General features: G+C 37.6%; 1 protein-coding gene across 4 annotated transcripts in view; it reads left to right on the top strand.

Moving 5' to 3' along the window:
• The window catches only part of RALGPS1 (Ral GEF with PH domain and SH3 binding motif 1), a 76,374-nt gene that overhangs the window by 34,970 nt on the left and 16,283 nt on the right, over positions 1-25,121 (top strand). For all 4 annotated transcript variants that reach the window (XM_066563113.1, XM_066563115.1, XM_066563116.1 and 1 more), the window contains exons 11-13: positions 9,487-9,624; positions 11,296-11,389; positions 19,263-19,330. In XM_066563113.1, the coding sequence (XP_066419210.1) occupies positions 9,487-9,624; positions 11,296-11,389; positions 19,263-19,330 (300 nt within the window). The remainder of the gene's footprint in view (positions 1-9,486; positions 9,625-11,295; positions 11,390-19,262; positions 19,331-25,121) is intronic.

Below are 25,121 nucleotides of genomic sequence, written 5' to 3' on the forward strand. Positions count from 1 at the left end.
AAACAAGGCTAATGCCGGGGTTAAGGGCAAACTGGGGAGGCCGCGAGGAGGAACGCGGGTCCGCTTTGTTAGATCAAGGGCAGTGAGGGTGGGTAATTGCACGGGACTCGGCCCCAAAATGTCGGGGGCCGGGGGGGCACTTCCTGCCTTCGGATCTCGTCACAGCGTGCTCAGGGATGCGGGGATGGATGCTCATCCCAGGCGCTCGGCGGGCGCCGGCGGAGCCAGCAGACTAGCTCTGTGTAGCGCTGAGGGGCTCCTTTCTTAGTGCTTCCTAGCTCATCTTTGTCAGGCAACAGCTCGAAAGCAGAAATAATGGACAATAAATTTGTCCAAATTCAAGCAAGCTCTTAAAACATTCTAATGCAGATTGCAAATTCATTATTTGGCTGAACCTCCGTGCATTTTGAATGATTCTTCATACTTGTCCTGGTAATCTAAAGCCTGTTTCTCATTTGAGTGATGGGAATTCCTGCAATTTTCCTAAAACCTCTAAAAAGTTGCCATTATGAAACTCTGCGTGTAGAACGTTTTTGGTTGTTAGCTATTAGCTCTGGGTTTAAAAAAGATTTGTCAAATGAATGAATGAATTTAAAATCTGCCTTTATAACTTGTTGGGAATCCTGCAAAGAAATTAGCAAATTAAAAGTGAAACTTTACAACATAAAAATGGCGCTTTTTTATTACAGTTTAGGAAACCAAATGGTTGTTTCAGTCACTGTATATCATTGACATCATAAGAAAGCTGTATTGTACTAATGGGCTGTATTGTAATAATGGGCTTGTTTGCAATTTGTCAGTCAGTTTTGAAGATATTTGGGTTTTGTAGAATTGGAGGAAACCAATATGAGGGCACTTGAGTTAACCAGAGGACAAATAAAGAGGTTTAAAGATACTGTATTAAAACCAGTTCTGTTCAAGTTAAAACCTGAACAAGCAGTTGTTTTTATAATGACAGATTATTTCCATCATAAAAGTGAATGCCAGAAAAAACCTCACGTCTAACTATATTACACTATCAATTCAATATGCCTTAGGCTTTCTAAGTTTTTTGTACCTTCCCTCTATGGCCTGTGATTCCTTCAATTTACTATTGTTATGTTAATTATTTTCTATTTTAACTCAGAAGCTTATTCCTTTCTATTCTAAAGAGAGAGGACCACTGACTGGAGTGGCCATTTCAGTGCTAGTTAGGAGCATAGTCTGGACACTTGGGATTAAAGCAGTCCAAAGCTTTTCCAATTTTATACTGTCCCGGTTTTATACTGAAAAAGCTGGCTTAATAGAATCAGAAAGTGATAATTCTGTTAATTTTTGACTGATTTAGCAATATTCCCATGAAACTTCCTTTCAACGTGAGTATGATTCACACTCCTTCCTTGCCAAGGTGCTTTTTCAGCCTAGGAGAGCACTGCTCAAGGGAGGGAAGTGGCAGCAGGAAGAGCACAGGGAGTGGGTTGCCATGAGCGTTTGTCAGGATGTTAGAGTGGTTGTTTCCTGTCGTTGTTTCCTGATCAGTTTCTCCAGTTCCTAAGTGCTTGTAGAGCTAGATAGGTGATTCTCTAGGTAGATTACTACTTGGGTGGAGTATTTAGTTTTCATTTTAAAATGAACAGTTTTAGATTCTTTGCTTTTATAGGAAAATGCAGGTTTCTAACTTGAAGTTATACCCCACAGCACCAAGGTTCTTGAAAAAAACTATTTCCTGAGGATGAGGTTGTTGATTTAGGCCCATATTTATAAAGTATCCATAACCACTTTTAAGCTCTTTAACGTATAGTTTAGGTCCATTGATTTTAGGGCACTTAAATAAATGCAGTTAAATGCCTAAAATTTTTACTCAGTGAAGGAGCCTAGAGACTTCTCTTGTGGTGTATTTTTTAGTCATTAAGCATTCTCTTACAGGTAATTATGTTATAAATAAAATATTTGAAAAATCAAAATTAGCCAAACTCTGTTTCTGTGACTGTCCTCTTTGCTGAACAAGAAGCATATTTTTACACAGATCAGCCTTTTGATTAAGTACTGACTGCTTTTTTGTCTCTTAAAAGCTGTCTAAATAACCCATAAGCTTTTGTGTATGGGTTGTTCTAAATAGCATATGACAAAGCTTATTTCTTCAACCTGTTGCAGTTTTGTCTACAGGGAAAAAGAGAAGTTGTGCCGACTTGATAGATGACAGGGAGCTTTTATTTGGATATGCCAGGTGTTTGTAGCATAACCGAATTGTTTGGATAACAATAGGTGTTTGCTCCTTGGGAAGGACTGAAGAGAAAAAACAGGATTTGCCTTTGTGTGGGCATTCTGCTTGGACCAAATGGGCATACCTTTTCCTTGGATTTTACAATTACCATTGTAATGCTGGGAAGTCCAGTTCACTGTTTTTTTTAAGAGGCTTTACGCTGAATGATGTGATTTGCAAAAGATTTCACAGTTGATTTCTCCTTCATCCTGAGAATCTCAGCAATCAGCTTGTATTAAAGTCTATGATTAGAGAACAAAACACCCTACTAGCAGAAAGGTACTGACATCCAGTTATTTCTGGCTCTGAAGTCTGACAGTTGTCTTCAGTAGGGTAATGCAGTTGGCAAGGAGTGGTTTGAAAGACTTGGCTTTGAGAATGAGTGAAAATACTATAGAACATATGGCCATAGAAATTAACTTTGAGTCAGTGATCAGAAATTCAAGGTAAGCAGAAAGAGATAAGAATGTGCCAATCTTAAAAAGGTAAACCTTGAGAAATTAAACAGATTTTTTTTCCAGACAGGGTGCAGTTAAATTGCCAGATTCATTTGCCACAAGATCTTTCAAGCTCAAAAGTTAAAAAAGGAAAAGTGGTTTTGTAGGAATAGCAGGAAAAAGAAAAAATGGATGGATCCAGAGAAAAAACATTGTAAAGAAAAATTACCACCCAGACTTAAACCCGAAAGTGTTTATGTAAGATCTGTCTCAGGAAGTTTCTAACCACCACTTGCTGCTGACAGGAAGCAACATCTGGAAAACAGCTATTGTACCTTTGCCTTTTTCCTATAGTCTTTTTTTAAGTATTTTCTGCTTTCTGACATTGGATAGCATGCATTTAAAAATGTTAAAATGCATCACTCTTAAAGCATTTAATCTTCTGTAATGTATTTTTCCTGATTCATGGGAAATGTATTAGGAAATAGCTGGGCTTTGGGGGAAATTGAAAAAAAAAAAGACAGTATTCTGGAGAAAATCTGATTTGTTTAGGGGGAAAGCTTTGGTAGAAAGGTCCAGACAGCTTCAGAATTTTTTAGCCTGTTTCAGTGGATAACAAAATGATCTGCACCAGTCAGAGATGATTCACGGTACAGCTTCTTGAATGTAACTCCAGTTGAGTTCTTGGTAACATTTTCTTTCACAAACTGGTATTTTAGTTTGAAAGTTCCTTGGGTTTTGCTGCACTTATTGATCTGTTTTTCTATATTAGGCTTCATTGCTGTGGTGACAAATGTGGGATGATTAAGTCCCGGGGTTGAATAGGGTGAGATTACTCAGGAAAGACTATGGAATCAACATCAAATTTTAATTTTGTTAGTTGATGTTGCTGAGACAGAATGAACCAAAATAAGGTGCCCTCTCTAGCTCTACATTTTTATAAGGTAAATTTTGCTTATATCACATGATAAAAGAGATTGCTTGAAGTACTCACTTTATTCACAGTTAAAATTAGGGTCCATTGTCTGCTTGTATGTGCAGAGCCTTCCTGCTGCAGCAAATTAGTCCATATAACTGCTGTACTCCAAACTCCCCTTCAATAATAGATATCCAGGTATAGGCCAGCGCATTTTTCAAGCTTGTCATAGAACAGTAGAGTTGTGGCTTGAAGAGATCCCTGGAGATTATCTGATCTACCTTCTGTGGAAAGCAGGGCCATAAATTAGCTTACCCAGTGTCCACTCAAGCCATATCTTGAGTATTTCCAGCAAGGGAAATTGCTGTCCTCCTCTGGGAAACCTATTTCAATATTTAAGTGTATTTGCAGAGAAGAAATTTGCTTATATGCAGATAGAATGCTCCCCCATCACTTCTTGACCTGTTGCTATCACTCTGGAGAGAGTATTTCCATCTTCCCTGTGACTGCTCTGTGTGTACTGGAAGAGCAGTTAGGTTCCCTTCCTGCCTCTTCACTTCTCTGAGCTGAACAAACCCAATTCCTTTAGCCTTTTTTCATATGGCGAGCTTTCCAATCCTGTAATCACCTTGACGACTGTCCATGGGACCATGTCATAAATGTGTGAAGTCTCTCTTCAGACATTTTATGATGAATACATTTCTGTATGTTACAAATTACATGGTGTTGCCTTAGCAAAGGTTTGTCTTCAGACTTTTTTAGAGTATTCCAATCCTACCAAGGTTAACCAGTATATACATTTGGTTTTGTAGAAAAATTTTCCAGCCCTTAATCCTTGGAAAATATCCAGTCTTCTTGAAACCAGCAATACCACAAAACAGTTGGCTTTTTTGCCTATGAGCTAATCTCCTAACAATGGTGTCTTTGGTTTTATAAACTGCTGACTGTAGTAGTTTGGACTTTCTACCACACAGTTAATTGATAAGTTACTGTCCCTCTGTCCTCTGCTTTGTTTAGTGTGATACAACCACATTACTGTATGTAGGAAAATGCTTTCATAAATATACTTGACTGCAAATTGGAAATATATCCTTGTCTCTTCTGGTCCTCCTGTCACACCAGTGTCATTATTCAATTTGTGAGGAGCAAAAGTGGAAAATAATTACTTTCCACAGATTCTCTTCTGTTATGTGTGCCAGTTACTGCGTGTCTTGCAGACTCTGCTTCCTGTACTGAAGGAATGCTTTATGCCCAGACATCTGTGTTACACAGCAGCATATGTGCATTCAGGGGCTGTGAATATTATTTAGAAGTGTACATGATTGTAAGTAGGGAACTAAACTGTTCATTAAAACATTTAGGGGTTTTTTTACCTCCTTTTACACCATGTGTTTGTTCACAGTAACAATTCAATTTACCAAATAACTGTGATATTTATTATAGTACATGATCAAAATGTTACCTAAGAATAATAAATTGAAGTCCCCAGGCTTGTGTGAAATACTTCTGTATCAGCTAATTATTTTTTGTTGCAAAGTAGGGAATGTCTGACTGACAAAAATATCATACATCAGCTGTTTCCCAGCTTACTTGCATTTGCAGAATTGCACAGACCCTTAACAGACCACTGTGCATGAAAGTATATATCAAATATTGGGGTGGTTTAACCACCTAATTTTTTGTTTGTCAGCCCTACTATTTTTCAGTATAGTTTTATAGTCATTATAAAAAAAGTTTAAAAAAATAAAAAGTAAAAAATACGCAGTTGATAATGATGCAAGTTTTCAGTCTTTATCTGCGCAGATGTTTTTTATGATTGGTTTTGCAACAGCGTATATTTGTGAAACAATTTTAGGTGCTTCAAGTTTTGGATTACACCTCGTGCCTGCAAATTGTCATAAACCCCCCAAATTCTGAATTGTTAAGAATAAATGGTGCTGCTCAGGTAAAAGAAATCTGTGGCAGAACAGAAAACTTGAACCCAGGCTTTCTAACTTGGAGGGAAATGCCAAAAACCCCCGATTTCTCTTTGTTTCTGTTACTGCTATTTAAAGTAATACCTGCCCAGCTTTTCTCATTAGTATAAATTTGTACATGTTATTTACTTGACTGAAAGTGTTTTGTCTTTCATAGCATGTTATGTCCGTCTTTCTTAATGAGGAACAAATTGCATACTGTAGTCGTTCATGAGCATTTTAAAGCTTACATGCTCCAGTTCAGGTTCTTCAGAACTGAATGAAGCTGAATAACCACTCATTTTTTGAGGGCTTGGGAGTATTTTTCTGAAGACCTCTTTGTTAGTACCCATCAACTCCAAAGTATGCTTATTTATTATCTGTCTCAGTGCTAGTTTCTCAGAAGCTTTGAGTATTGAATAAAGAAAATAATAGGAGAAGCTTAACTGTAAATCAAGACACAAGTATACAGACTTAGGTTTGCATCCTGCTGAACACTGCAGTTCTCCATAAATATTTTTTCAATAAAATCTAGCCTTGGAAATTGTTGTCTGGTTGGTGGAGGACTCAAAATGTGGCATTGACTGCTACATTTGAAGTTCACTTTTTTGCCATATTAATGTTTTCCTGTCTTTAAACTGTTACTAATATTACTTCTTTGTTTAAACTCTCCAGTAGAAGTTTAAAAGCTTGGTATCACAGGTTTGGTTTTCTTTTGCCAGCTTAAAAATAATTTGTCCCCTTTACACAAAGTGATTTTCATTAATAAATGTAGTCCTGGATTATTTGGCTTTGCTTTCCTTAGCATGTGTTGTTACTTCCATGGGACCATAAACTAATGAACGCTGTTGTCTGCATACAATATCCAGCTGCAAAATTAGTTCTGGTGACAATGGAGAAAAGTGAATATCACTGGAAAAGATACTTGCCTGTGGAAGAAGCTGCCCATGAGCTCACCGTCTGGAAAATATCCCGGTGGCCTCACATCCTAGCTTTTTTCAGTGCACAGTAGCACAAATGTGAGCCAAAGTTTGAAAAGTTAGTGCTGTGTGTTTGCTTTGGCATGGGGCAGCCCTGAGGCTTTCCTTTGAGAAACGGGTCTTGAAGTCTTTTTGCTGAAGGGAATAATTTTGTCATTCCTCTGTGCAAAATGAACTGATTCTTATCTATGCCTACGATTGCATCAAATATATAGAAGAGTTTAAAATATCACTGCCAAGATTAAAAAAAAATCATAAAACTTAATTATCCTTCTTGCTTTAGAGGAAGAGAGGGAGAGGAGCAATATGGGAAAGGGGTGGCTTGGTGTGTAATTACAAAAAATGTGTTCTTTTATATTCTAGCATGTTACATTCAGTTTAATTTTTTTGACATCTGTCAGTTTGAGTTTTTTCTTTCTGCACCCCACTACCTACCAAAAGCCCATTTCCTTACACTTTTATTTGGAATTTGCAGGGCCTAAGCTAACACCTTTCATCCTTTTTGGTGCTTGTATACCTTGTTGGTCCTCATCTGTATGTTGTCCTGGAAAATAGATTCTTTGTCCTGAAAAAATGCTTACAAGCACTGCTGCAGAGTGGAAATGTGTTTATACCTTTAATATCAATGAGAAAAGCTGCAGACTTGCTCAGAATAGCTGGAAAGTGGCCTTGTCCCAGGCTGCCAGAAGGCATGTTGCAGTGGAGAGGCTATGAGCAAATAGGAACTTTACAGTCATAACTCCTACTACATTTTGATGTGCCACTTGACAGGAGAGGACAGTGAAGAGCTGCTGTGTGGAACCTCAGTCTCGGTATGACCTCTAGGCCATTGCAAACCCTTGGGGGCTCAGGATTTGCTCAACACTAAACTGCTACAAATCCACCCTAATATTAGGGAAATTGGAGCTCTTCCCTCATTCTGAGGTGTAAGTTGCCCGGTCTGTGCTGGCCTTATGCAGGTGTTAGGGTCTCTCGAGTGTGTGGGATGATGGCTGAAGCAGTTCCCAGTGTAGTTGAAACCCTTGTTCAGATAAAGTTCAGAAAAGGTGAAAATAATAATTGGGTTTGGTTTTCCCCCTTTTAAAGCTAAGTAATACTGAGATGTGGAAACAAAGCAGGACAAAAGTGCTGTTTATATTTCTCTGGTATGATATGTGAAATTTAGTATGAGATAAAATAAACTGGTATGATTAATAGCTTATCTTCACAAGAGTGAAAAAGGACAAACAAAGAGCAGGTATTGCTGCCCTTGACAAACTTGTACAAAATTGTCTTCTAATCACATAAAGTCATACTTTTTTCCTTTTTGCCTCTCTGCTTTTGTATATATTTTTATAATCTAGGGAAGCAAATCCCAATTACTCCCTCTTCCTTTAAACTCATCCTTTGGCTTGGAGAATTACTGTAGCTGAGAAGTAGAATCACATTGGCATACTTAATCAGTAGGTCTGAAACTACCAACTACTGATATAAATTACAAAAACAGAGGGTTTTTTGTTTTGTTTTAAGAAAAGGAAGCAAATAAAACAATAAGTCAAAACATTCATAACTTTTGATGATACATCATTCTGTCTTTCTAGTGGTAGAAATGTGTAGAGAAAGAAATGAAGATAAGTTGAGAATGGTTTTTAGAAGATACTTTTTGGGAGAAAGCAATAAATACTGCAGGTTACTCTTAAGATAAACCTGTTAAGGTTGTCAGAGTCATATGAACCTCTGGTTTATAAACTGTACTTATATTTATGAGATATATAAAAATATATAAATGTGATTATATATAAAACATATTAACATAATTATATAGCTATATAAATAAATATATAAAAATGAGATAGATTTCTTCAAGAGAGGATTTTTAATATGGGATGAAAATTTTTGAAGGACTGATCTGTGTCATTGCAGAAAGTTAAACTAGACTATAAAACTTGACCTGATTTCTAAGCATCTTTTTTCTTTGTTTTAACTCCAGCATGACTGGAAATTCCCATGGTTTGTATGTTGTTCAGTTGTTAATCCAGCTCTATTCCACTCATTTACAAGGTCTAAATGTCCCTTTTGGTTTTGGTGGGATTATTAAGTTACCTTTGGTCTCTAGGGCACTCTTCTGTTTATCATGTCAGTGGGTCTAATGGGCATATATGGTTCTTTCACAGTCCAAATTCACAGATTGCTGCGCACTTGAGAGACAGTTATGGCCTTATGCTTTCCAGGCAAAGCATTAAACAGTTCATAACAAACTGAATTTGTTCTGGCTTGTTGTCGCCTCTTTGTCTGTCTCTTCAGTTTTCAATAACAGGTCATGTGATTTCTTCATTCATTCATTCATTCATCCCTAAGCAGTGTAAGGCTTTTTCAGAATGCATGAATGAATAAGGTAAAAACCTAAAGAAATTAGGTATTGCAACCTGGCTAATGCTGGACCTAACACAGTGTGATCCAACGAGCAATGTACCGGTCAAGATGGTAGAGATCTGAGGAAACAGATACGTGGTGAGCTCAGCTTGAGTGAGAAAAAGTCTTGCAAAGGATTTCCATAAAGTATTCCTAAGTCTCAGGGCAGAAAAATTAATGGAGCTCTTTTCCTACTGGTGGCAGACAAAGGAGGTATTGCAGTGGTCTCTGGTCATGGGAGCCAGCAGCACTGTGTCCCCCCGCTGTCAGCACCACTGCCTGGGGCAGCTCGCATTCTTTTTTAGTGTCCTTTTGATGGTCCTGCAAATTGCTCATAGGAGGCAGTAGCCTAAGTGCAAAAAAGCTTTTCTTTTTAAGGGGTGTCATAGAACTCAAGCAGTAATTATGGAAATTTTCAAAATGCAAATCCCAAGATCTCCTTTGTTTAATGTGCCCAGAGCACAGCAGGGGTAAACAGCTTCTGGCTGCTGTATTCATTAAAAATTATGCAACTGTTTCTGTTTGAAACACTAGATCAATTGGTTGATTGATTTGTTTGTTTCAGGAATTTATCTCTTGGATTTAATCTACATAGATTCTGCATATCCTGCTTCAGACAGCATAATGGAGAATGAACAAAGATCCAATCAAATGAACAATATTCTCCGAATAATAGCTGATCTGCAAGTATCCTGCAACTATGGTTGGTAAATGTTGTTATGCCTATCAAGCCTTAACTAAAATTTCTTTAGTGCGAAATTGTGGAAGCAGATTCTGAGGAACACAAGAGGCTAATGTTGGTAGAGTCGAACACTAGTAAGTGGTGTAGCTTCCACTTCTGTGTAGCTTCAGTCTTACCAGCAAATTGGGCAGTTAAGCATGTATTTGAAATTGTAAGAGCTATAACAGAGGTTGTGTAGAGTTTACTGTTACATGAGGGGTACAAATGATATGCTTTCAAGTACAGCTGTTGCCTTTGGCTTATATACTGTTTCCACCAGAGGCAGAGAGAATTATCTTAATATCTTCCCTTTACTTTGCAGTGGATACGATGTCTAGAGTGTGGAATGTGTTAATTTGGTTATCATTTTGTTGTTAGCATCCTGGTGATATATTTACAAAATGAAATACAAATATTTCACTCTACACTTGAGTTGTTCAATATGCTAAGCTTTTGCACGTATGTTGCTCCTGGATGAAGTCAGGAAAAGGAGGGGTTGTTTCTTTTTGTCAACAGAATTTTACTCTAAAAATAATTTCTGCAGTTCTAGCCTGCTAGTGAAGCTGTATATCAATAAATGTGCTGGTTTTGGTGTCTTAGTGAATACTCAGTGTACTCTTGGTGACTTAGCACGACTTTTCATTGGTTAAACTTGAAAGAAGCTGAAAAGCCTTGAGTGCAGCTAAACAATAAAATTCAGAAAATTTAAAGCTGAAGTTTTGGAGAGCTTAAAGAAAAAGGATTGTTAGTTTGTGAAAAAACAAGGTGAGATGTTTACTCTGTATGCTTCAGTATCCAGCCCTTTTTTGTCAACTTCCATATTTCAAGGTATTTAAAGGTAGGTACTAGGCATAATTACGTATGATTCTGAACAACTAGATCACTCAGGTACCATTTTCTTATTGTGAGTTTCATATTGTCTCTGAAAAATTTGGATGACAAAGAAACATCCTTATTTCATTGACCCTTTCCTTTTTACAATTTTGGTAGCTTGCTGCAGTGCTTTGCATTAACTTTGAGTCCTTTGTTAAAATTAAGATGAAAATTAAAATACGGCCTTGAAACAATATTCTGGGATAATGGATGCCTTTAAAACAGTTACCTTTACAAGACCGCAAAACTTTAGTTATGTTCTACAAGGCATGTACCTGTCCATCCACCGTGTGTCAAGAGGTTTTTCTGTCATTCTGAACTTAGTGTCTTTCATTCTTGATATTCAGCATTGTAATTATTAATTACTTATTTAACAACTTTTAAGTCTCCTCAGTTCTTGGACATATGAGAAGCCCTAATACCTATGGCTAGAGGCTTTGATTTTCCCCAGAACAATGAAGAAAAAATTCAAGCAGTTTTGCAGCAGATAATTTTTTTCCACCAGTGAGATAACATCTAATGAAATCCACCGGCTTTCATGATGATGAAATGTATCTGTATTTTCTTTAACAACTGAGAGCATCACTTTTACTCAGTAAAGTCTTTAACACCTTTTTAGGGTCAAAGTAGTATTTCTGCCCAATTTACTTTTTAGGGAGGTTCAAATTCTGTTTCCATGAAGGTATCATAAGAACCAGAAAAAAAATCACCTGAAAAAATTATAATTCTGGATTACATAAATGTTAATGGTTTTTGTTTGTTTGTTTGAACATCCCACAGATTATCTCACAACACTTCCCCATGTGCAAAAGTATTTGAAGTCTGTCCGTTACATTGAAGAACTTCAGAAGTTTGTAGAAGATGACAATTACAAGTAAGTACTGTTCTTTTCTTCAGGCATTGAGAAATGTAACAGAAAGATTACTTAGTCATTAGTTTTATTAAGAGCTGAGCAAAAAGCCCTTGGCTGAAGATGTTTTAAGGTGTTTCTGCTGAGTAAAATCCAGAATTACTGTCTTTCTTTATGACTATAAGCAAATTTACCAAGTGAAATGTACTAATACAAAGTAACAGTTTAGAGTAGATGAAAATCTAGTCTTTATTCTATTACATGATGATTGTGTGCTGGGCATTTTGTTCAGTAACACTAAAGTTATCTCCAAGATGTCCAGCATTGACTCTGTAGTATTATGAATAATACATTGAGAACATCTACCAATGTCAAGTTACTGTTTTTAATAAGTTAATACTTATGATTTGGAGGTTTAAGTTCTGGGGGTTTAAGCATATTAAAACAATGTTTACAAAAGACCCAGAGAAGAGTTAACCCACACAGAGGTTTGAAGCAGATGCCAGAGAGCTCATTGGTCAATATGTGAATGTACTCTAGTTAGAAGTGATAATCCCTGGCCAGTAATTCTGAGAGAGCTAGAAAGTTAAGTCATAGGCTAAGGAGCTGAGGTTTTAAGTAGCTCAACCAAGCTAGATCCAATGCTATACAATTAGCTGTTGACAAATAGAGTAACTATTTAGGTAAGCAGAATTTGAAGTATTCAAAGCAAACATATGTTCAGTCATACAATGCTAGTATAAAGTATTTTAGCATATGTTTTAGAGAGCAGGGTGGTAATGAACTTCCTTAAAACCAGTCTTGTTACCAGTTTTGTTAAATACTTCAGTTAAGAATTTTGTCTCAGAATTTATGTGTACTTAGACCATATGCTAATAAAACTGTGATGGAAGGGCTCATTGAAATAGAACGTGGTTTGGATATCGCAAAGAAAGAATCCGATGACTAAAATGATAGTGCCACAAACCCTGGAATGATATATAATTATTCTAACACTAATTTATAGGTGTTGATCAGTAGATAGCTGTCACAAGTGAGATACAGCTATGAAAGGACTAATTCATCCCTACTGCCTATCAAATATAGTGTTTCTATGAAAAAATAGAGTGTTTATACTGCTTCAGAAGAGGCTGGTGAGAGCTTACATGGAGCATTGTATGCAGTTCTGGCCATCCATGCTTGAGGGTTTAAGTCAATGATGGTCCAAAGGAATGTGTAAACTCCTTTACTCAGTCTCGTGACATTGTATATGTTTCACTCACAGACACATTGCGCAAGAGATGCACACTGACCATGATCAGTGCACAGAGCCTTTGAAAAGGTCAAGAGGTCCAAGACTTTTATTAAGGGTAGTCTGAGATTTAAACCTCAGTGTTGAAATTTAACAAATGGTCTTTATTTACTAATTTTGCACACGCTTCTGTGCTTCGTTAAAGTTGTGAAGACAGAGAAAAATTAAACTAAGCAGTCATTGGTAAAGGTGAAGAACTGTAGTTGGTAGAGGCTTTACAACCCCTGGATTGGATTAAAGAAACTGTTCATATTGTTAAATTTGATTTTTAGATGGAGTTTCCTGATGATGCATCAATGTTAACACCATGTATACAACATCTTTCATGAACTGTGCTATTTCAGAAAAAATGAATTAAACAAGTGTTTTCCATAAACATATGACACCATCATATAATATTTGTAAAAACTAGAAGTAATTCCATTTTAAATTTGAATATCAATGTAACTTTAATAGCAACCTTGCTAATAATGCTTGAAGGCATTTGATATATCTTAAAGATCATTTAATCCTTCATTTTTAAATTTTGGTTATTTGTGAGATTAATTCAATCAAGTGTAGTGGTTTTCGCTCCAGGCTTCACCGTGGCAAGGAAAAACTGGAGTAAAGTCACAAAAGGTATTAAAAAGAGGGAAAGATTTGATTCTTACCACAGGAAAGTTGCTACAGCTTATATACATTGGAGAACTTTGATCTTTCTCTACCATGTTTGTTTCATCAGAATAAAACTAATTAGTTAATATAACTAATTAATAAAATTAATTTAATTAATTCATCAAAACACATCACATCTACCTTAAAGAAAGCTCTCATTCCTCTTCCATTTTACACTAGGTAAGAAGTTTTTGGATTTTTTTTAAGTATTTGATTTCACATTTTCCTCTCAGTCAGTTTCCCTTTAGTTTCATAGCATTTTCTGGTCCCATGCCAGGAGAAACTGTAAGCTTTAAAAATGCAGAGAGTACTAAGTTTTTAGAGTGGGTAGGAACCTCTTCTGTCTTTTTCTTTGCAGTGACTGCTCTTTTTGAGCCAGGGACAGCACTAATGCTCTCTGCAGAGAAGTGTGTGTCACCTTTGGCATGAAGAACAGAACTATCTCAGTACCAGGCTGTCAGGAAGAGACGCTTAGATAGTTGTCCTAAAACATATTGGCAGAATCCCAACATGCGTTTTGCCAAATGAAAACCTCAATTACACTGGCAAGGAAAATATGGCAGCCACTTTATATAAACAAAGCTTTTCTCTACAATTTTTTTGTGCCAGTCCAATTGCTTCCTTTAGGTTTGTGCTTGTCAGCAAGTAGGAATGCTCCAAAAAACCCCTGACAATGATGTCATATCCTAAAAATAACAGATCTTTCTTGGTCAGCCCATATACTGTTTTCTGCAGAAGCTGCTCAGTTTTAGCAGTATGTAGCATTGTGGTGCAATGCCACATCCTCTCCTAACCAGACATACCTTGCAGCCATTCCTATAAATTTTTTGCTGACCTTTTGGCATTGTTAGGTCAGGCCTTGAATTCTCACAGTTGTTTCTTGAGTGAAACCAGTTTGAAGACTGGGACAGGACCATCAGGCTGCTACCTATGCCTATAATTTGGTTCTTCAGAGCATATTAGGCAATAGACTAATAAGATGACTTACAGAAAAATCAGTTCAAATTTAGGTTCAGATAAGGCAAGATGCTTAAGACAAGAAGCTGTGGGAAACATTCAAGAGAAATTGATTGGCAATTAAAAGGCTATACTGACTCCTAGCAATGCTGGTGCTATAGAAGTCCTAGCTGTACCGTGTTAGTTCCAGTCCAGTGGGAGCAGGTATTAAATGCCAGTCTTAGTACTTAAAGCAAGTGGTAGTACTGAAATTAGTACTTGCAGCAGTGAACCCTCGTTGCAGTTCATCTTCAGTAAGCCTCCCAGGCAGCTGCATTCCCTGGATCTTTTCCACCAAGAGTTGTGGTAAAAGGTGGGGTGGAAGAAAACCTTCATTGTTAGTCTGAGATTCATAGTGATCCAGTGGCCATATGGTTCAGTAGCTGTAGTTGTGGCTTGACTGCCTCTACCACAGGACACAAAAATAGAATCATAGAAGCATGGAATCACTAAGGTTGGAAAAGACCTCCAAGATCATCAAGTTCAACCTTTGACCGATCACCACCTTGTCAACTAGACTAGGTAAACTGAGTGCCACATCCGGTTGTTTCTTGAACAGCTCCAGGGATGATGATTTTACTACCGCGCTGGTCAGCCCTTTCCCAATGCCTGACAACCCCCTATGTGACAAAACTCTCCCTGATGTCCAACCTGAACCTCCCCTGGCACAGGTTGAGACTATTCCCTCTAGGCCTGTTGCTGGTTGCTCCCCAGCTGGCTATACCCTCCAGTCAGAAAATTGCAGAGAAGGTCCCCCGTGTACCTCTTTTTGTCCAGGCTAAGCTCCACCAGCTCCATGAGCTGTTCCTCATATGCCTTATCTTTTGGGTCCTTTCCCAGCTTTGTTGCCCTTCTGTGGTCATGCTCCAGTACCTCAATGTCTTTCCTGCAGTAAGACTCCCGGAGCTGAATCCAGGATTCAAGTTTTGGCCTCGCCAGTACAGAGGGACAATCACTTCCCCAGTCCTGCTGACCCCAGTACTTTTGGTACAGGCCAGGATGCCACTGGCCTTCTTGCCCACCTGGGCATATGCGAGCTTATGCTCGGCTGTTGTTGACCAGCACCCCTAGGTCTCTTTCTCCTGGACCACTCTCCAGCCACTCTTTCCCGTCCTGTAGCAATGCATGGCGTTGTTATAACTGAATTGCAGGAACCAGGACTTTGTCTTGTTGAACCTCATATCACTGATCTCAGCCCATGAATCCAGGCCTGTCCAGATCCTTCTGCAGAGAATTCCTACACTCCAGCACATCAACACTCCCACCCAGCTTACTGAGCTTACCAAGAGTGGACTCAATCTTCTTGTCCAGATCATCAACAATGATATTAAATAGGACTGTGCACAAAACTGAGCCATGGGGAACCCCCATTAGGGACTGGCCCCAACTGGATGTGGCACCTTTCCCTACCGCTCTCTGGGTCCAAGTCATCCAACTAGGTGTTTCTCAGTGAAGAATGCACCTGTCCAAGCCATGGGCTGCAGCCTCTGCAGCAGCAGGAGAATATTGGGGGATACTTGGGGACAGTATCCTTCCAGCAGAAGCTCCCAGCAACCTACTGTTGCTTGACCTACTGTCATAGGACCTACTGCTAGACAGGCAGCCCAGAATGTTCCAGATATGCCAGACCCATCTTGTTTGGTATGCAAATAACGGTCAGAAATGCCCTAAAGGACAACTTTGAGGACTGGACTGCTTTGATGCAACTAATATCATCTTTGTTTCAGCAAAGATTAATAAGATGGAGCAGCTAAACTTCTGTGAAAGACTATTCTTTGTCTTAATTTACTTTCTTGATACAAGAAAAATTGAGTAACAGTGGCTGTACTGTCCTAGCAATAGTTCCATCCTGTACTGGAGAGCATACTTCCATGAGAAAGGACTGTGTTCAAGACTGACTCCCTATTTTATTTTCTGCATTATGTTAGGTTCCTCTTTTCCTGCTTGCTAGGAAGGTTACTCTAAAATGAGCTGTATGGCCCAGTAGCAGAGTGTTATTTAAAACTAGGTTGAAATAGAGGTCCATCCATCTTACTTTCCAGAGCATACCTGCCCTAACATGTTCCAGAAAATATTTTGAGTATCAGGCTTAAAAAAACCAGAAATTGTTCAGTGATCTTTCTACAATCCAAGAACAAAGCCTTCACATACTCTTCTGCACCTGTTCCTGTAGAAGCTTTGTCTTAATTTCCGATGGTAGATTGGTATTTGTTAATTCAGCAAATCTCTATGCTGATTTTTTTCCTAGAGATTTTACTTTCAATTTTTGTTTGACCTTAGATTATTAATACTAACTCCTCGGTTTTGAAGTTTCAGCTTTTGTGGGCAGTTTCTGAGGCTGATATCTAGGATTTATCCTCGTGTGTCTCTTAGCTGAACTCTTGCAGTATAATTTTGGAATGTTGAAATTTCATATGTCAGCAATTAGACCATGCACTAAAACTAGGCTTCCTAACCATGGTAAAACAAAGATTTGTTTTTTTGAAAAGGATTTCTGAAACAAACAAAAAAAAATCCTAATACTACTGTGATATTGGATGAATATCACAGAATAGTGACTTCTGAGATGAATTTCTGATGTTACACAGGGGCCAACATGAAACAGAGTGTCTTTATGCCTTATGAGTGGTTTATTAGGCATGCTGGAACCAGGGTAGTTTTTTATTTAAAGTAATACTAGTGATTGACATTGAACATTCAGCTGTGAGAATGTCATTAGGTGTGTGAGGATATGGATGATGCATGTTGGTGGTAAGCACATCAGATCTCAAAGTATGCACTGATCTATTGAAAATAACACACTAAGCCTCTCAGGGGCCACACCAGATTCTGGCTCCAGGGTCCTCTTTGGGAAACACTGAGCATGTGTGTGCATGTGTGGAACTTGTGCTGCTCCATGGAAAATGGAGTGTCAGAGGAATTGCAAAATTGAATTTAGGTGGTGGCAAACAAGCCAGGACTGATGGAAACTGTACTGACTGTCAGTATCTCTTCTTGGAAATAAAGAATGTTTTTGATTGCTTCCAGCCTTCTGGAGGAGAGGGGGAATAAAGGAGAAGGTGACTCAGGAATGACATCTCGTTGTCAGAATATATTCCCTTTTCTCAACAATTTCTTTTAAATATAACATGTCAGCATGAGTATTTTCTATTTACCAAAATACATTTAGGCTTGCATTTATTTGTTCTTCTTTTAATACATCTGTATTTTCATAAGTTGAAAACAGATAAATTGCATTCTAGTTTTTCTGGAAACATTGCAGAATTCTGGCATCATGGAAGTCGATGTCCAAACTGTCAGAGACTTAGAAAGGGCTAAGATTCAGAGTGCAGTTTAACATAACCAAACAGATAACCAACATTATCTAGCTTCCCATATTCTGGGGAGATGACCAGCGGAGAGTGATGTAATCTTACTTGATAGCACTGAAGAGTCATTTGTTGCTCTGTTGGTGAATTCCTAAGTGCAGCACAAAACACACATGCTTTCTAAATGGTGTAATCATAGCATAGCTCTTCCTAAAACCTTGTTAAAAACATAAAGGTGTTAGGTTTTTCTTCCTGCTGTTAAGTTCCTCTTTTCTTCCTCACAAGAATAATTTTAGGCAGAAAGAGAGAGAAATAATATAGTGCAAGTAGTTGCATGGAAGTTGATCTCACTTTTGTCACTAAAGAAAGTGTAAGAATGCACTTGCCTTAAATCTTCATTAAGGACTTCATTAAGTTCTTTTGTCTTTTTTCCATACTGAAAGAAATTCCCATGTGATCAACATTTGAATCTTGCACTGACTTGTATTGTTGTAACTTTCTAGGAGAGTTATGTTACTGATTCCTGGTCACAGAAATCAAGTGGACAGAAAGAAAAGTAGTCTGGAAAGGAATGATTCATTACCTACTTGAAATACATTACTTTGGGTAGTTAAAAGAACCTAGTACTGTCAGAAGAATAGAAATTCGAAAACATGGAAAGGACTTGTAGCTTTGTTACCTGACTTCACACTAAAACGTACTTGACAATGTTGGAATATTGTAGAGAAGGAACTGAAAGGTATTCCCAATAAAGAGTAGTAAGGAAAGTGATGGCTGAGCCATACATGATATTTTGAAATGCTGTCATAGGTTTCTCCCTCCACCCCTTTGCATGTTTTTAATGAAGTCAGAAAGCCTTTCCTTGAGGTGCACAGCAAGGTGCTGAAGCTTTCCAGCTCTTGTGTGTGTTCACTGCTGGGCAATGACAGCAGCTATTTTCTTTGGATTTATGCCTAGTCCATTAAAGTTTACTTAACATTGTAGTCCTTCATACCTTTTTGTCAGACTGGTACAGAGCAAAGGACCCATGAATGTCTAGTTAAGACTGCCTAAACTTGAGAAATGGCAGAAATGATGTGCATTGGGAGATTTGTTGGAATGCTGAGAGCACAAGAGTGAGTACATAATAAAACACATGGAGTGAGGCAGCGTGGCATATAATACTTTCTCCTAATCACTTTCTTTTACTATAAAGTGTTGGTCACTTTGCTCTATTAAGCTTCTTTTCTGTAATTCACAGTAACAAAATAGATATTTCTGTGTGCACATTTCAACATGGTAACAGTAAATTTGCTTTCATGTTTAGAGGGAATAAAATGTTAGGTTTGTATATAAATTACTAACTTTTTGAGGGTTTTTTTTTTCCCAAGGCAAAAGACTGGATGAACTTATGTTTTTGAACTGAGAGGGAGGATTAAATAATGAATTCCCCCTCTGCTTTCATAGACTTTCCTCAGTTTCTTTCTTGGTTCTTACAGGTAGTGATTTACTTAAAAAAAATTGTTGTGTTCCATCACAGAATAAATAACTACACTTCCAAGACAGTAAAATGCTAGTTAGCACTGCCGAAATAATTACTTCTTCAATTTCTTTCAACTTTTATTGAGATTTTTTTTTTGTTAATTTCTCTAAAAACTTGTTTTTCCAGATTATCTTTAAGAATTGAGCCAGGTAACAGCTCTCCTCGACTGGTTTCCTCCAAAGAAGATCTTGCAGGTATAAAACATCATTTGAAAATTTGAGTAAGGAAATAATTTTAATTACAGAAATCTTCTAGTGAAGTATATAGGAAAACCCGAAGGTTCATCAGTAGCATGAGTCAACAGGAAAGATTGCTGACTTGTATGAAAGCAGTTCCAGTTCAAGGGATGTCACAGAGTGTTTGCCAGTGTTGGAACAGGTGTCAGAATATGGGATTTTTTTACAAATGCTTGCGTTTTCATCATTATTTAATAAGTCAAGAAAAAAGAGCCCTCTTGGAATACCAAAAAAAAACCAGTGCAGTGAATAACACAGGAAATTCTTCCTTCAGGTTTCTGTGTGATCACATACATTTGAGACAATTTCATTGTGGACAGCAGGAGGACAAAAGATTTGTAGCAACAATAGCTTCTAGAAACATCTGGAAAACTGGAGTACTATCCATAAGTTGACAAAAGCTAATCTGCTGTTTATTGCTGTGACCAGACTAAACAAACATCAGGCTATGTGAAATGTACTTCCTGCTATATGACCTATTAACTCAAAAGCTGTTCTGTTTTAATCTCTTGAACCTGAATGGCCAATTTTCTGTCTCATTATGTAAAACCATGTGTGAATGTAGAAACCCCAAGGAGTCCAGACCACAGCTGACATGCATTTATTTAATTTAATTGGCATTCAAAATCTTTTCTTCTCACCAATGAAAGACAAAGTAAATGAGAGTAAGAAAAAGGAAGACGCTAAATATAAAATGAAGAAAAGGCCCATGTGTTTTTCCTCTGCCTCCCAGCTCTTCATGTTGGCTCCTGTCAAATGACCAGTTGTTTATAGGAAACCTCTTGTTTGTCCTAGTATTGTGATTGCTATTCCCAGAGTCAGATAAACATTTGGCCTGGTCTTCAGTTTCTTTAGGAAGGTGCTTTTCTTTTCCCTGCTTAATGCTCAGTATTATTAATTGCTGCATAAAGGAATAGTTCACAGGATATTTTGTCTTTTTTATTAGATGAGTTCAAAAGTAGCTCATAATGAGCACTTTCTTCATACAGAAATGCATTTGGAAGTTAACTTCCCCACAGGAGCCATCGCAGTGTTGTTCTCGGGATCTGTGTCTGGAAAGGTGTTGATAAGTTACCAGGCTTCTGCTAAGCAGTGCCCGCTGCATCAAGGCTATCTCTCCAAACCCAACACCCTGCCAAAAAGGCCAGTGGGCTGGGGATGGGCAAGAGGCTGGGAGAGTACATAGCCAGGACAGCTGATTTAAGCTGCCCAAAGAGATATTCTATACCATATGACACACTCATCAATAAAAGCTAAGAGAAAGGGGGAACGAGGCATTTATTATTAAGATGTTTATCTTCCTAAGCACGTGCTACAATGCTTGGGTTAGGCCGTGGCTTCTTATTGCCCGCTGATGGGAAGTAGATGATAAATTTTTCTTGTGATTTCTTTTTCTTCTGCACACAGTGCTTTTTAAAATTAATTTGCCTTTATCTCAGCCCTCAAAGGTTTTGTATCTTATTTTCTTCACCTTGTCCTGTGAAGGCTGGGCAGTACTGACAGCCCATGAAAGTCAACCCACCACATGCCACATTTTCTTTTGCTTTTGTGAGGATTTGATTTTTCATACTAGAGACTTGAAACAAAGTCATTGCCTCTCATTTGATTACGTCTTTCTTACATTTATAAAGCAGACAAATAAACTCTTTTTGTTCTCTGACTTTTACTTTGTAGTACTCATGTCTGCATGCTCAAGTCTTGAACTTTGATGTTAACACTTCATTTGTATGATTATGGAATATAATTTCAGTCCTAGCAGCATGGCATGTGATCATCACCGGTACTCTGTAAGTCTTAATCAAGGGCTGAGACCTTATTAGAACTCTAATGGAAGGCAATTAAAAATACAGTTCCAAAGTTGGAAGCAAGAATTTTGAACTTGTCTGATCTAGGTAAGGAATACAGCATGATACTGCAGTGAGCTCAGCTGGAGTCCACAAAAATTGATTGGGACAATGTTCAGCAGTACCTACTTCATTGAATACGGGATCCTATAGTATCTGGTAGTATTAGGAGAGGGTGAATTTTCCCTTCTGAATCTGCAGTGCCCTTAAGTGCTCTCTAAGGTTGTTTTACTCAGAGTGAGAATTAATGTGATGACTAGAAACCAAGTGCTGAGTCATTCCTATTGCTCCATTCTTCTGTTAGTATTTCCTTCGAAAGCTTGACCCTTTTGTGGACTACTGTATTTATTTCTTGCTCAGCTAGAGAGTTCTCACTTACTGCCAGTTAGACAATGAATGCCATCGGCATTTTGTAATACCCACAGGAATTTTTCAGTGAGCTGCACCTGTGTGACTGGAAAAATGCTACTAAATGGGATCGAGTACATTTTACTGAAAATATATTTTTCTGAAAGGAGAAGGTTTATTAAGTAAGTTAGCATAAATTCAAATTGAAATCTAAGTAACCATGAAGGCATCAATTTATTGTTTATTTCACAACATTAATAAATAGGAGTATTGCCATATATTAGTTTTGAGTAATTCTGAACAAAAATACTCAAATATTAGTAATGAGATATTTGAACATGGAGAATTAAAAGTAGCACATTTACAGATATTGCTGTCAATTTTATTTGGATTCAAATTATACCTTGAAATTAATTCCACTTTGGACATTGTATGTCAGAAGTAAGTCCTTTGCAGGTGGTAAGCTACAATGATGATAGATGATGTCAAAGTACTTTGGGCAGTAGTTTAATGTTCCAGTTAATAGCTTAAGGCATGGGAGTTTGATAATAGTGATTTAAAGTTAAAGGTTCTTAGCCCATAAGGCTAGTCATCAGTTCAGTTGTCTCGATAGTACAAAGGTTAATACATTACTAATAGCAATAGGCCTAGTTGAGTTTTGCCTGTGACATGCTGCCTCCTTAGAGATCAGCATGTGTTTCCAGAGACAGAAAAAAAGTTCAATATCATTGGTAATAATTCCAAAGCCTATAATGGGATTAAGTGCAGGGAATAGTGTCATCTTTGTGTTCTAAAATATAATTGTATGTGTTGATGATGGAAATTGATTTTACTTGCCAGCACTGCAAATTTATCTTCCACCCAGTTTTCTCTCTTTCAAAAAAATATTAACAGTTTACTGTAGCCAGAGACATTGTGGGTTTCTTTTTTTCAGTTAAGTCCTGCAGCATTTCTATTTGCAAAGTGCTGGAGAAAACCATGTGTCCATTTTCCACTTCTTTTGCCAACTAGTTTTCCAGTAAATTCAAACAGGAGGCAGGCATCTGATTAAAGTGACTGTCTCACAACAAGCTATGTTTTGTATATTAGTGGCTAAAAGGGCCTCATTTAATTACCAAATGCATATATAATTGTGAATAGTGCTTTCACAGGAAGATTTAATGTCTTCCATAATGCTGCAGATTCTTGTCCCTCACAAGTATCATTTAAGAAAGAGCTTTAAGCAGTTAAGTTGAATGCTTTTGGGAACCGTGTGATTCACACAACTTCCTTGGCAGCAGCTTAAGTCTGTTCATTCTGCCTTGCTGTGGTTTGAGAGAGAGAGAGAGAATGCATCTGGAGAGCTTATAGTATGCTAACTGTTCACAATTTCTAGTTGAATTAGCTGTAAAAGACATCTCTGTTCCTGCAGTGTTAGCTGAAAGGTGCTTGTCGTTTATGGTATGGCTGTTAGGTTGTTTTGGAAGGTATAACTCAGTAGAATTTCCCAGAACAAAGGAAAAGATTTAATGCAATATATGGTAAATGTAAGCCTTCTAAGCAACTGAAGTTCCTCAGAATCTGCACACCCAAGTGTAGCTCGGTAGAGAAATGTTCTGTTATGCATACTCTTTCTCATCATGTTATTTGGAAAAGTTCAGGGTGCAGTGCTAAGCAGAACATACAAAGTGGTTCACTCATTCTCTGAAATATAGCATATTTACTCTGTCTTGAAAAACAATATAAAAAGTTCAAATAATGGTAAAATAATTACCATATCCAGAAAATTGTATCTAATACTAAGTGACTCAAAGACTGGTCATAACAATTCTGTGATTTTTAATGAACCCCTTCATTAAAATTAACACCTAGCATTAAATGTTAGCAACAGCCAGGCCTCTGCTGTGGGTAGCCCTTATTTTGGGGCATTTGTTATCATTTGTTATGCAGTAGTCAGGGATGGACCCTCACCCCCCCGCCTTTTTTTTTTTTTTTCCTTTTTGTTTTTTCCCTCAAGTAGGTCTTGGTGTAATTCTTGAGGGGAAAATAATTAGACCAGAGGTTTTCTGTTACCATCATACCAGGAATGTGGAATAATTAATCTGAAACAGGTATAATCTCTTCTTTGTTACTCAGGTAAAATTCAGTCCATATTGCCAAGTCCATTCAGCTTTGAGAGCTAGCTCATAACAAACTTTTAGAGTATATATTTTAATTAATTAGAAGAGGTCAATTATTGGATGTAGAGTATGTGATATATAGGAGTTGAAAATCTAGAAACAGAAGGAAGAAAGACTGAGGATGTTTGCATATTTGTAACCCTCTGAACTAACTATACTACATTAGTGATATCTCTACAGCAGTTACAGCATTTTATAATAAAAAACCCCCCACACCATCATTTTCCATGTAAGCACTGAGTTTGACATTTAGTTTTGCCATTTGTTTTACTGGTTGCTTTGGCAACTAATAAATAGTTTGTGTTAAGTGCTTTAGCAGCTAGTCATTCTGTGGAAATGAGGATTGTCTAATCCTTGTGCAAGTTCTTGGTCATTGCTTCATGTGCACCATGTCTGCTTTTCTTACACAGGACTTAGGGTGGAAATGGGAGAACTAAGTTTTCTTCACATAAATTTACAGATTGTGCAGAAAACTTTACTCTTTGGTTTACATTCTCTTCCTCTGTGATACTTTCCTGAGAAACTTTTACAACTCACTGGAGTATTTTTGAAACAAATCAATACCAGACAAATCAGTGGATTCACATGTTATCAACTACTAAATCCAGCTGGAATTAGTGTACTGTGGGTTTTTTCTTAACATACCAAAGCTTCACAAAAATTGTAGAAGAATATTCTGTCAAAACAAATATGAATTTTCCATGGAGGGAATGATTTGGCTCAGTTTTTAACTTCCTCGCTTTCTATTACTTTCTGTGCCTCCTTACCAAACAAGTCTAATGTCCGAGTTCATTGATGCTTATTTTAACTACCAAGCTATTATCCTGAGGAATGTTACAAATACAGACCAGCCAGAGGACAAAGGGCTTTTCTGCCTTGTTCTTTGGAGGTTTAGTTGGTTTTGGTCTTTTGGTTTTAACTCTTCTTTTCACAGCAGTCACCTGAAATAGTTTCTGTAAAAAGTTGGGGTTGTTTGGTTTTTTTTTTTGATTGATTGGTTAATGCATTTGGTTGAACCCAAACTTTAGTTTCCCTGCAGCTATGCTCCCACAATGGCTATGTCTTCATTGCCAATCTTGATGTCACCCAAGCCCATATACTGCCTTGTAGATCCAACTGCAAAAACTTCAGTGTTTTTGCTGAAGTGTAAGTCTGGGGTTTGCACATTCCACTGGTAACAGAATATGTAATACAAATGCTGACAATTAGTGATTCCATAAAAGTGTCACTTAAAATTAAAAATACCACTTCTATACAGGAAGCATTTGAAGGAAATACACTCAAGTGTGCTTACTGTGCAGTCAGAAGTATGTGTGTGTGTGAGTGTGTGTGTGACAGCTTTTGGGGAGCTTGGAGGAGCAGGGGGAAGTTCAGTCAAGAACTCAGATTCTTGTTTTT

This window comes from Molothrus aeneus, chromosome 19 (genome assembly GCF_037042795.1).
Source record: "Molothrus aeneus isolate 106 chromosome 19, BPBGC_Maene_1.0, whole genome shotgun sequence".
NCBI classification, from domain to species: domain Eukaryota; kingdom Metazoa; phylum Chordata; class Aves; order Passeriformes; family Icteridae; genus Molothrus; species Molothrus aeneus.